The following is a 13,883-nucleotide window of genomic DNA, read 5'->3' as shown; positions in this document are numbered from 1 at the left end:
CCTAACCTTTTGGCACAATGGTAATGTCCAGCCTCTGGGCCAGAAGGTTTGAGTTCAAGTCCCACTTGTTCCAGAGGTGTCTTAACACTTATAAATAGGTTGAGTGAAAATATTTCAAGGGCTGTTATGGTGGAATGGTAACGTCCCTAACTCTGGGCTAGAGGCCTGAGCTCAAGTCTCACCTGTCTCGTAAATGTCATAACGTTTTTAAACAAATTGATTAAAAATATTTAAAAGTAGGTCAGTGCAATGAATGCTGGTTTTAACCAGGTTAAAAATCACACAACACCAGGTCATAGACCAACAGGTTTTTTTGGAAGCACTAGATTATGGAGCACTGCTGCTCCATCAGGTAGATGTTGAACAGGATCATAAGACACAGAATTTATAGCAAAAGATCACAGTGTCATGTCACTGATACGATATATTGAACAAACCTAGATTGCTGTTAAGTCTCTCATCTTTTAGAATGGGTTGCAGGTTTCGGTTCATTAATACGTAAATCCCAGAACTTCTCTTAAATCACAATCTTGAGATAATGTAAGGTTTTATCAAAAAAAGGTGACTTCTCAGATTAGACAAAGCACTAAAAGTGTGAAATTAGAGTCAGTCTGTATCCCAATCTTGAGTCAGACTATAAAATCTTAAGTTATCTCGAGAACCTTTTATTTATAAAACCTTAAGTTATCTCGGGAATGTGACTTAAAAGAAGTTCTGGGATTTACCTATTCATGAACTGAAATCTGAAACCCATTCTGAATGATGAAAGACTTAAGAACAGTCTAGTTTCGCTCAGTATATTGTTTCAGTGACATGACACTGTGATCTTTTGCGATAAATTCTGTGTCTTATGGTCCTGCTCCACAGTTATCTGATGAAGGAGCGGCGCTCCAAAAGCTAGTGTTTCCAAATAAACCTGTTGGACTTTAACTTGTTGTTGCTTGATTTTTAACTTTGTCCCCCCCGCCTCCCAGTCCAACACTGGCACCTCCACATCATGGCTTTTAACCATGTTGAAAGATTGGCACAGGGAAATACCCTGGCAGTGTACTATCACATTCTGATTGAAAAGCTCATCCTGGCCTTTGTACAGTATTGACAGCTCTATCCAGAAGAAAGGAGAGGTTTTTGAAACACTTCTTTGTGCAAATGATTACCATTAAACCTGAAATATTAGCAAAATTAGAATTTACCTGTATGATTGAGATAGAAATGGTTTCGGTTTCTCATTAAAATAAACAAAATAATCAATCAGCTTTGAGTGAACATTGTTCAAATATGCTCAATGGCACCAAGGAGGTATTGTGTTGTTCCTGGGAAGATCTGCTGGATCTAGTACATTCACTTCAATTCAGGAGTGATACCAGTAATAATTCAGACTAGAGTGATACCACCTTGTTAGTTTGTGGTGTGTGTACTGTAACCCAATCTTATGAAGGTGTGGTTCTTAAGGGGTTGACATGTATGTTTGACGGTGGTCAGCTTTTGGTCTAATGAGAAGAGACTTATAGAGTGAATAAAATCCAGTTTATTCCAATCTGTGCAACTATTTATCAATTGCACATTACTGCTAATGCTGGGGGCTCCTAGACTTCAGTTTGTCTTGCATGAGACCTTACTTTACTCAGCAAACCCTCATGACAACACTGCAATGGCTTGTGCTTATTGCACTCAATCAAGTATTACCCTTTTAAACCCCATAGATGTGACATATGGACTATTTCAGTTTTGTTTGTAAGCAACTGGCTAAATCGCTCCTCCGGCCTCATACCATTTTAGAGAAAATTGGAAAATAAATCAAAACATGGCTATGGGCCAGTTATATTTTGTCACTCGTCCAAACACAACATTAAATTTTTTTGGCCACGTTCTTCTTATTTAATCAACTCTGACTTAGCGCAGGTGCTGTGCAGAAGTAGCTAGCAAGCAACAGAAGATCAGACCCAATTTCCCCTGGCAGCATTGTCGTGTTATAAATGCAAATGGAAATGGCCAGACTGACACCTGGCTTGGCTTCTAAACAGAGTTATTTTCAAGGAGAAGCTAAGCAATTTATTTCTATGCCAAATATTGTCGCAGAGTATATTAGGCAACTGTTTGGTCAAATGGAAGCCATGGCAGTATTAGTCATTTGGCTCTCCAAGTGATTTTCTTAAAGCAAAACTATCACTCCTGCATTGGCGGCAAGATCATGTTTTGTCTATTGACTTTATGCGTGTGCATTTAGAGTCATAAAATTGTAGAGGTGTACAGCACCGAAACAGACCCTTCTGTCCAACTTGTTCATGCCGACCAGATATCCCAAATTAATCTAGTCCCATTTCCCAGCACTTGGCCCATATCCCTCTAAACCCTTCCTATTCATATACCCATCCAGATGCCTTTTAAATGTTGACATTGTACCAGCCTCCAGCACATCCTCTGGCAGCTGATTCCATACACGCATAACCCTCTGCATTGGATTCTTTTACATTTTTCCTCTCTCACCCTAAACCTATGCCTTCTAGTTCTGGATGCCTTCACCCCAGAGAAAAGCCTTTGTCCATTTATCATTTGCTCAGATTTTGCTGTTATCTGGGCACTAAACAGTACAGCTAGAGTTGCACTTCCACATTTATGTTTTGTGCATTGTTACGTGCTGAAATTGTGTGCATGGCTGAAAATACACATCTGGGACTTGACTAAACCAGTCAATTAATTGTGTATCTCCTTGGCCATTTAGATTAAAAGATTGAAACATTGTAGCAGAAGGTTGAGAATGAAGTGTTAAGGTAAAGTAAGTAAATTCAATGTCAAATCAGGAACAGAAAGAGACAAAAATAAAGACTGCATTAAAAAAAACAAGTAGAAAGAAGTTGAAATTTTAGTTTGCTATTTAAAATCACCAAACTGTTAAATCCTAAAGAAATGATAGGTTAGCTATTTGAAGCATCCTGTTTAGACATGTTATGACACCCACAGGGCAGGAGGACCTTGAACCCAAACCTCCTGACACAAAGCTAGGGACACTACCACAACGCCACAAGTCTTTATCTGCTCTTCTGCTAGTTAGTTTACTGGACTAGATTGATTGCCAATACTTAACACTTACCGTGGCAGACAACTTGGTTTGGTGTGGACCAGTTCAGTTTGTATCAACAGTACAATTACAACAACTTTATGACTTCCAATACATGGCAACCATTGGGATGATAACAAGATACCAGGACAATTTTGTGATGAATCCACAAGGTGGTAAAGAGATGGATAAGATGGAGCCATAAGTTAGCATGGCAATTGAGCATGTATTTAATGCAAGGTCATCTTGGTAAATGAGTTAAAGCTAGTTTTTGCTGTTCTGAAGCTTGTTAAACAGTTGGGAGACATTGAAAATATCTGCTAGCTCTCATTCGAGAAACTGCATAGCATTCCAGTGGCTAGCACTTCAATGGACACCATCTTTTCACTGCATTTGGTATTTGGTGGTAAACAAAGTGTTGAATTTGTTTTTCAAGTGCGCGTTATGGGATATTTGCCAGTTCACAATTAGTGCTCCTGGAACAATGAAGAACTGTCTTTAGACAAATAAGACACCCCAAAAAAAACTTTTTCAGACATGTTTTGTCAAAACTTTGTGGGCAGTCAAGCAACATGCATCCCAAAAATTCACTAAAGGCTCCTTCACCTTTTTTGTATACCTTATATGGTTCACCCGGCAAGATATTAGTGCTTGATCAAGGTATTCTTTGCCAGGACTCTTTCTGGATTGGCTGAGGACTGGGAGAAGGATATTAGGGCAGACATGGCTGCACTAGCTATAATGGAAAGACGTACAAGCTAATGTACATCTATTCCTTGATAGGCAGGGGATATTTCTCCTCCTGGATCTCTGTCACTGCGATCTCCAAATCTCCAGAACCTGTGCACAGTCTCAGGCTGTCCCTGATTCATCCTGCGGTGTGTTATCAGCTACAGCAGTGCACACCATGAGTGGAAGGGGAGTGAGTGCACTTAAACCACCACAAAAATTGCACCTTAACACTTGTGTGCTAAACCTACAGGTTTCTGCTTAGCATCTGCAGGCAAGTCCAATTTAAGAGAATCAGCAATGAGAACCAAAATCGTCAGCTAAATTCAGTCTTTCACACATCCATGTTTTATTCAACCAACATCCGTCAAGAGTCGCAAAATTCCTGATTCCTGATGAAGGGCTTATGCCCAAAACGTTGATTCTCCTGCACCTCTGACACTGCCTGACCCGCTGTGCTATTCCAGCGCCACATATTTCAATTCTGACTTTCCAGCATCTGCCGTCTTCATTTTCTGTCAAACACCCATCAAGAGTTTGTTTTCACACTTTGATCAAAATGCCCCACGGGACTTTCAAAAAACTAATGGCAGAACAGCGCAACTGGGAAACAATCTTTGGCTATGTGTGTAACCATATATTTACCTTTTGTCTGAAGTCACTGTACATCCTACATGTTAATAATAACCAGTAGCATTAGCCTCGATATTATTTTGACAGCAAAATTTGATGTTGGGATGATAATTATTTTCAAGTGTTTGAATTTGGCATATGATGATTGTGTTTGTAGGCTACTTTCAATACAAGATTCCACCATTATTTGGATTTTGAAACATCTGGATTTAAAACTGCTCATTCCCACCACTACATAACATTTTGTACATGCCTATCAGCCATTTTCAGTTGTGTGCAGGAATCGAAACATTTGAGCAGTTTTTTATTGAATTTCCATTTGATGCATTCTTGTCTATAATACACAAAGTGACATTTTTCTTATCAACCTTTTCTCTTTATTGTAGGAGATGAAGCTGGCAGCTTATCTTGTGGAGCAGCTGGAAGTGCCAATGACTGAGTTTCAGGCACTGCTAAATCTGCTCCTCCCCAATGCTACTGAGGAGGAATCCACTCTGATTGTAAATGGAATATATTCTGAGAGAATTATTAGCAGTAAGATAAATAAGGATAAAGCAGATGAGAGTGGGAAAAGGTAAGAATTATTGATGTAGAAAAAAGTAGTTGTTACTGGTCTTTGAAGTCAACCTTTTGCAGTAATTTGCTGATGCATGCTTTTCTGTTTTGTTGCAATGTGCAATAAGATTGATATCTTAACTCGAGAAGGCAAATTCAAGTGGAAGGCAGTAACTATAAGATAACATGGACAGGATTTCAGATTTGTGTTTCAGTGACAGATTGAAATATGTTCCTTTCCCCTTTTCTTAACCGGATAAAGTGTACAGTTTGAAGCCTCCTTACACAGTCGCTGGTTCTGATCAGTATTACAACTATTGTGAGTTGTCCTTCATCTTGGCCAAGTTTTGTATTCCCAGGGACTCATTAATAGGAAATTCAGGTATTTCTGTGCTTGAGCAAGACAGCCTGTCATCTTAGATCAAACCAGCTTGAGCTGTCAACCTATAAAGAAGCAAGTTCTTGAAAGCAGCCAAGTGAGAAGGCAGATTTTCATCCGACTGTGGGCTCAGAGGGTTGCTTTGCAACATTTCCATATGCATTGTAACCATGAATTCTCGCAGCAATCTTCAAGCAACTGCTGTTTATCATCCAGTTACTTATTTATTGATATTATTTGTTTCCCTCAAACACAAATTATCCTTTTCTTTTCCTCTTATAGATAGAAGGCTTCCTTCGTAGTGGTGTTTTGTTATATTATCCCAATATGTTGTGTCTGGCTGATTTGAAATTGATTAGTTAGCAGCATAGTTTTATTCATAATAAGGGTCTTCATCAGGCTGATTGTGATTTTCTTAATTGGTTTCCCTACAGAGAAATGCATTTTCCCCCCTAGGCCTGTACATTCTCATGTGCTTCCCTTTTTATCTTCACTACACATAATTGTTAGGCTTGAATCTTTCTCCAAGGAAATCAGATGGCACTTTTTAACGGAATTTCGACGACAGCATTTGACTTGCTCTGAAGTCAACTGGAAGAAACCATAGATGAAACAGAGCTTGAAAAGAAATGGGTGAATGGGAGAGGAGAGGAGAAAGAGTATAAACAAACAAGAGAGAAAGGGAAATGGTTCATAAACTGTCTCTATATTAAAAAAACAGAAAATGCTGCAGACACGAAAGAGGTTGGGTATGTGAAAAAAGAGACATAATTAATAATTCAGCTCAATCATTAAGTATCAGAAGTGGACAAAATTAAAGATGTAAAAGATTTTAATCAGTGCAGAGCTAGTTTTGGGGGAGGGAAGACTGAAAGGGAATATCAGTGATAAAGGGGAAGGTAGGAGAGATTAAATTTTTATAAAGTGATGATTGTGCAAAGCAAAAATGGACAAAGGAGAAAGTAAGAAAAAAAAACAAGGAATTGTAAATAGTTACTAATAGTTGTCTGAAATAAGGCAGTGGTTATGATGGAATTTGTTGAACTCAGTGTTGCATCCAGAAGGTTGTGAAGTGCTGAATCTAAGGTTTGCAACCAACTGTAGAGTGTGATAATGATAACTAGCATCTTCAGAGCTAAATGTGGATCCCCAGAGTTTTGTCTATCTGATTTGTTACAGTTTCCATCTACTTTTACTAGGAGACTTCAGAGGTCAAAGAAATCACTTGACCTAAAACTGAGAAGCAAGCTCATTGGTGAATACCAGGAGAATATACATACTCCCTGCAGCAACAAAAGAAGGTAATAATTGTTAATGGTGCATGATCATTTCTCCAAATTTAAACTACCATTCAGAAGCATAAATGCTAGATTAGCATAGCAAAACATTAAAAATAATTATAATTTATTTCATACAATTACATTCATACAAATACTTATATAGGTGACTACACACTATTAATGTTAACTATTACTTTTTTTTTAAATTCCAATAGTTATGTTGATAGTCCAGTCAACGAAGAGATTATTAGTGCAGCTTTAGGTTCTGCATATTAGAGTACCAAGGTTTATAGACACCTCTGTTGATTTAACTGATACCACTAGGAGCAGAATAGAATCCCTGAAGTGTGGGAGAAGGCCATTTGACCCATCAAGTCCACAATGACCCTCTGAACAGCTCCCCCCACCCCCACTAGACACACACCTCTACACTGTAACTCTGCACTTCCCATGGCTAATCCACCCAGCCTGCACATCTCTGGACAATTTAGCACAGCCAATCCATGTAAACTGCACATCTTTGGACTATGGGAGAAAACCCCCACACAGACATGGGGAGAATGTGCAAACTCCACTCTGTTTTGCCCTGGGTTGTTATGAAGCACTACAATTGGTTCTAACATCTCTGGATTAGAGAATAAAAGGAAAAAAGGAAAGGTGCTCTCCTTGTATCCATTAATGAGTAATCCCTGCTGCCATGATGTTTCTACTGTTTAACTTACATCAGGGTTGTAAGATTACAAAGTATATTTTAATAAAAAATTGGAAATCAGAAGAGAAAAGGACAGAAGAAATTGAATAGATGCTGCAGTTGCAGAAAGGAATAGATTAACATATAATCTACTAATTATTTATTGAGAAAGTATAAGAATATGTTAATAAATAAGATATGGGCAAAATATGCAAATAAATAGGAATATTTTGGAAATGAATCTGTACATTTGCTGATGACACTAAAGTGGAAAGTTCACAAATGGTAAAAAGGATTGTAAAGGAATTCTGTAAGACATAAACGGGTTGATGGAATGGGTAGACAGGTGGAAAATGTAATTCAGTATGTATAAGTAACAGCAGGTAATTCATTTTTAGATGGAAACCAATAAATGGCTTGCATACCATCTGTCTGTCATGCAGACAGGTCATTTGGTTAACCGGTATATGCTCATGTTTATGTTCCGCACAAAGCTTCATTGCTCTATTTTATCTTGCCCTACCAACATATTTCTTTAGTCCTTTCTCCATCATGTTTGTATTTAGTTTTCCCTTAAATGTATCTATGCTATTGGAGTCAACCATTCTACTTGTGCGTTCTAAACACTCACCAAAATGAGAGTATACAGTTAATGGGAACCGACTGCAGGTGAAGTGGAAAAACTAGGGTTTCACATTCATAATTCTCTGAAAGTACAAGTCCAGGCAGACCTGTAAAGAGAACATTGGACAGTTAACATTTAGAAATGGGAGCATTGCATCTGTATGGCTTTTAAGAGTTAAGTACAATAGCCACCAGTCTTCCAGTTGAACAAAAGCATTTTTTTTAAAAATCAAATTTTTTATATCAAACAGTACCCAGCAACTAAACTATCTTTACTGAGCAATTTATCATGGGTTGTAAATAGCATTCTTATGTTTGCCTGTCGTGATTGTTCAAAGAAAATTGTATTCATTTATCTTAAAGTTATTTTGAATGCTGATAACATCAATTGTTAATAAACCCAATTGATTTTTTTTGTTTGTTTTGTCGAACTTTATGGCAGAGTCGGTCTAAGTATAAAGTTCAGGTTTCATATGATCATAAGTAGTTTAATAATTCAAGCTAAAATGCCTGTTAGGTTATTGAAGAAATCATGTACCCGGCTATTAATATAAATGTTATAATCGATCAGTGAAAGATGAAAAAAAAATAGAACTCATTTTGGTATAATACCTTTACAATTTTAAGTTTCTGAACTGCTGTACTACCAATAAGTACATCTAGTCAAAACATAGTAGCTTATTGGCAAACGTTAAGTTTCCACAAATAGTCAGTTGTTTGACCAGAAAATCTGTTCTAATGGTGTTGAATGAGGGATAGATATTCGCCAGGACACTAAAGAGAATGCCACACACTTTGAATAATGTTGGGGGATCTTTCACTTCTACCTGTTAAGGCAGGTGTGGCTTTCATTGAACATCTCATTCAATTACCTGTTGAACTTTCTAGAGTGGGGCTTAAAGCCATGACCAGCCTCGTCAGGTGAGAATGCTACTACTGTGTCAAGTTTCCAATGAGATGAGATGTAATTTTAATTAATACACAATGCGTTCGTTACAAGTTTCATCTTCATTGATTACTTAAAAGTTTCTGGTGCAGAAATCCAATTGTTTGAAACCTTTTCATTTGTTTTTAGTAATATTGAGGGTAATTTTCCACTTGCTAGTTGTGTATGATCATCCCTTCCAGCTCCAAGTTGAATACTTTCCATCTACCAACTTAAAAGACCTGTTACCAATCTGCCACATTTTCCATTTGTTTTGCTATGATGATAATATTTTAATATATTGTAATTTCTGAACAAATGCTAATTTTCCAGCCAGGAAATCAAATGAAACGTCCACAAAATCTCCTCTTCTATGCACTTGGCTTCCCACTAAAAAAGTCTGGCACATACATTCCCTCATCTAGTTTCCTTCTTATTGATAATTCATTCGTGGAATGTTGATGTTACTAGCAAGGATAGCAATTTTTTGCCTATCCCTAATTGTTCTTGAGTGAGCTCTCTTCTTAAACCGCTGCCATCTATGTTGTGTGCGGGCACCCAGGTTGCTGTTGGGTAGTGGATTCCAGCTACTTAACCCTGTGATGAAGGGCATGTGTAGAATCCCTCACATTCTATACTTTACCTATTTTAATGGGTAGGTGTATAATGTTGTCCTAAAAACAAGACTGATGTGTATTCTTGGTGCCAATATTGTCTAATGCTAGAAGGAGGCAGTGGAACAGTGGTAATGTTACTGGGCTAGTTATTCAGATGCTGTGGGGACACTCGTTCAAATCCCACCAAGGCAGCTAGTGGAATTTGAATTTAATAAAAATCTGAAATTAGGAGTCTGTTGACGACCATGAAACCATTGTGGATTGTCATTAAAGTCCTATCTGGTTCACTAGGGTAGTAAATCTGCTGTCCTTACCTGGTCTGGACTACAAATGAATCCAGACTCAGAACAATTGACTCATAACTGCCCTCCAAAATGACCTGGAGGAACACTCAATTCAAGGGTAATGAGAGGTAGGCAACAAATATTAACCCAGCCAGGGACACACTAATCTCAAGAATAAATGATAATTGTTTAAACATTGCATAGCTGTGAGTCAGGGCATTATAGGATGCAGTGAATATTTGAACTTGGCTGGATATTTTGCAAAATGATCTGGGGAATTTATTCAATTGTACAAGTTAATGGACTGATGGAAGAGTAGGCCTTCTATTTAGTTTGTAATAATTTTGCAAAGTGATGAGTGTCTTAATAAGTGTGAGTTGAGAGCTCAGTAAAAGATTACATTGTTCAATTGTGATTGTCATACAGCTGATCAAAATGTTTGTCTTTTCTGTGCAGCATATTGAAGAAGGAGCGACTCCAACTCATGAAACAAGTGTCCTTCTCTCCTGACTATGGTTCCCCTAAGGTCTCTCCTGTTAAAGTTGATGATCGTCATGAATCAATTGATGAAGCACTGGGGCAAGTTGTAAATATGCCCGATACAGGGGAAAAAGTCTTTGTATTCCGCATCAAGGAACTACATCACGCTTCAGATGTCCAACCAAAGAAAAAGAAAAAGCGCAATTTTCTAAATTATAAAAGAGCAGCAGTGGCTAACTTGGATTGACTATGAATTAATTCAAGATTAGCATTATGTTGCCAAATGACTAACTTTGGAGCCTTTTAACCTATAAACTATAGCTACAATGATAACTTCCTCTAAAAAAATGGAAATGGTCAATTTGATTGTTGTTCATGAGTTGTCAAAATTAAGGGGAAACTTGCAAATCTTTTGAAACCTGCAACACATTAGCAATCTCAAATATAGCCAACTCGTCACAGCAGAAGCATCAATCATAATGTAATTATCCTTTGGTGTTTCTCAGGTCGACAACTAGCTGGCATAAATGTCAAAACTTTATTCATCAAACTGAGATATGGACAATAATTTTGTAGAATGCTTCAGCAATGATTCAGAAAACTGCAGTTTAATTATCAGTTTTGGATTAATTGATAACTTCTGTAATGGAGACATGAAAGTAGAATGCTGACTGATCAAAGGTCCTGACCGTCTGTTAATGGACTAAGGTAATAAGTGTGGGAGCTTGCCATGAACTGTTTCTTCAAGTGCTGATGTTATGGAGGAGGAAGCAAGCAAAATCTAAGCTACACTTTTGGAAAAAGCTCACCAATAAACTCATGAAAACTGTTACAGAGTAGCAGTGATGGATAAATATCAGCGTGAAAAGTTTACAGATGTGGTGATTTTTCTCTGCCACTGGTAATAAGTAGCAAAGAGTTGAATACAATTTTTTCTGATTTAATTGGCACACTCCAATCTCAATGTGATGAACCTCAGCTTCTACAGTGCAATGTTCTGTTACTGTGGTATACTTGTTACTTGGAGTGGTCATGGGTTGCACGGTTTTGTCTTAAATTTTACAATGTCTCTTCCTCCTGTTCTGTTGTGATGCACTCAGAAATGGCTGTTACACTCATATATGTTACTCTGATACTCTTGTTTGATGTGTTACTCCTTTCACTTCTGTAATGATGATTCTAAATTGTCCTCTATATAAAACTCAGCAAAACCTCACAATTTTTGATTTGTATCTGCTGGTGTGGTTTGCTAAGTGACCACACTAATCTTAAAAAGCAAAAGTATTTCTTTAACTCCTTTTTTATTTCTCCTTCTTTGATAGATAGGGATTCAGGTAAATGGTTTGCAGCTCTTTGTGCCAAATACATTATCATATTTGTTTTCAAAACAGCTATTTGAATATGATGCAGTGTAAACGTTATTATAGTTTATCTGGTTTATTTGTAACTAAACATAAAATGTGGTAATATAACTTTTTTTGAGAATTTTAACCTGTGTGACATTCCTGCTTTTTAAACTGAAAACACCTGAGTAGGAATCTACCCTTTGGTACCTATATCCCTTTATCTGAAGGATATTTTCCCTGATTAATTTTTAACTTGCCATGATTTGCAATTGTCACTCCAGAAGATCTTTTTGCAATGTGGTTATATCCTGCTTTGAGTTAAGAAAATCAAAACAGTACACAGTACTCAAAGTGTGGGTGTCTTACCAAGGCTGTAGGTAATTGTAGTGGGGGTGCTTTACTCATATGCTCCAATCTCTTCATAACAAGAGTTAACATGTATCATTTGCCCTCTTAATTGCTTGCTGTACCTGCTGGTTAATTCCCTATGATATTTGTTTACAAGGATACTAACACACAAGTGATAAGTAACTTTCCTCAATTTCTTACAAAACTATTTTAAAAATTGTTTTTCCTACAAAAGCTGATAAATTTATTTATCCCCACAATAAATTTCATCTGCTGTGTATTTGCTCACTCATATAACCTGGGTCCAGCAAATGAGAAGGCTCCACTTCAGGAATGCTGGAGAGTCACATGTCAGCAAGAAACTTCTATTTAAATTCAATTCTGAATGAGTTAAATGATTCTTGTATTAGGAAACAGTGTCTTTCCCTGTGTTGCAATCTACAAAGCTTTTGCGATCTCCTCTGTATTCCTCATGACTGGTCTGATTTGGGAAAAATTGCAACTTGAATATGAGAACAACTTGTTAAATCTCCCAGCAAAGGTACAACATCCCAGATCACGGACAGCCTAATCCTAATGGTTATATTTATTTCTTTAGTGTTGTATTTAATTGTTAAGTCTCCAACCAGGCATCCTTGATGTGTTTTTATTGTGGTTCAGTTGATAGCTAGTTCATAGTTACAGATCTACCCTGCATATTTGTGGGCGGCACGGTGGCACAGTGGTTAGCACTGCTGCTTCACAGCGCCAGAGACCCAGGTTCAATTCCCGCCTCAGGCGACTGACTGTGTGGAGTTTGCACGTTCTCCCCGTGTCTGCGTGGGTTTCCTCCGGGTGCTCCAGTTTCCTCCCACCATCCAAAGATGTGCAGGGTCAGGTGAATTGGCCATGCTAAATTGCCTGTAGTGTTAGGTAAGGGGTAAATGTAGGGGTATGGGTGGGTTTCGCTTTGGCGGGTCGGTGTGGACTTGTTGGGCCGAAGGGCCTGTTTCCACACTGTAATGTAATCTAAAATCTAATCTAATTTGCTTTGCTCAAAAACAACTTCATCTTGAGTCACTTTTGTGACAGTTTTGTCAGTGATAGTTTGCTGCCAACTTCAACTGTATCCTGTATAACAGTTTCAATAACATGTTCTTAAAAAAATTGACTTTGCCATGGTTAATCAGGTTATAGTACTGTTTTATTAATATGCATGCACTCAAATGAATGTTAGGCGAAAATGAGGATAGAAACATAGAAACATACAGCACAGTACAGGCCGTTCAACCCACGATGTTGTGCCAAGGATTAATCCTAATCTAAACTAAAATAACCTAACCTACTTACCCCTCAATTCACTGCTGTCCATGTGCATGTCCAGCAGTCACTTAAATGACCCTAATTACTCTGCTTCCACCACTACCCTGGCAACACATTCCATGCGCTCACCATTCTGATGTCCCCTCTATACCTTCCTCCTACTACCTTAAAACTATGACCCCCTCGTGCCAGTCAATCTTGCCCTTGGGAAAAGTCTCTGGCTATTCACTCTATCCAAGCTTCTCATTACCTTGTACACCTCGATCAGGTCACCTCTCTTCCTCCTCTCCAAAGAGAAAAGTCAACCTTTCCTCATAAGACAAGTCCTCCAGTCCAGGAAGCATCCTGGTAAACCTCCTTTGCACCCTTTCCAAAGCCTCTACATCTTTCCTATAATAGGGCGACCAGAACTGGACACAATATTCCAAGTGTGGTCTCACCAGGGTTTTATAGAGCTGCAGCAAAATCTCGTGACTCTTAAACTCGATCCCCCCGTTAATGAAAGCCAAAACACCATATGCTTTCTTAACAACCCTATCCACATGGGTGGCAACTTTGAGGGACCTATGAAGTTGAACATCAAGATCCAACTGTTCCTCCACAGTGCCAAGAATCCTGTCCTTAATCCTATA

The 13,883-nt window shown here is 38.1% G+C and overlaps 1 protein-coding gene across 2 annotated transcripts in view; it reads left to right on the top strand.

Moving 5' to 3' along the window:
• evc2 (EvC ciliary complex subunit 2) overlaps window positions 1–12,844 on the top strand; it is a 175,567-nt gene extending 162,723 nt beyond the window's left edge. For both annotated transcript variants that reach the window (XM_087980025.1, XM_043674234.2), the window contains exons 20-22: window positions 4,807–4,994; window positions 6,554–6,655; window positions 10,232–12,844. In XM_087980025.1, the coding sequence (XP_087836151.1) occupies window positions 4,807–4,994; window positions 6,554–6,655; window positions 10,232–10,502 (561 nt within the window). In that variant the 3' untranslated portion in view covers window positions 10,503–12,844. The remainder of the gene's footprint in view (window positions 1–4,806; window positions 4,995–6,553; window positions 6,656–10,231) is intronic.
• Window positions 12,845–13,883: the final 1,039 nt, after the last annotated feature.

Source organism: Chiloscyllium plagiosum, unplaced genomic scaffold, assembly GCF_037043375.1.
Source record: "Chiloscyllium plagiosum isolate Xiang-an unplaced genomic scaffold, Cpla_swu_hap1 HiC_scaffold_36, whole genome shotgun sequence".
Classification (NCBI taxonomy): Eukaryota; Metazoa; Chordata; class Chondrichthyes; order Orectolobiformes; family Hemiscylliidae; genus Chiloscyllium; species Chiloscyllium plagiosum.
The sequence above is the reverse complement of the archived record's forward strand: the minus strand, read 5'-3'. Positions and strand labels throughout refer to the sequence as shown.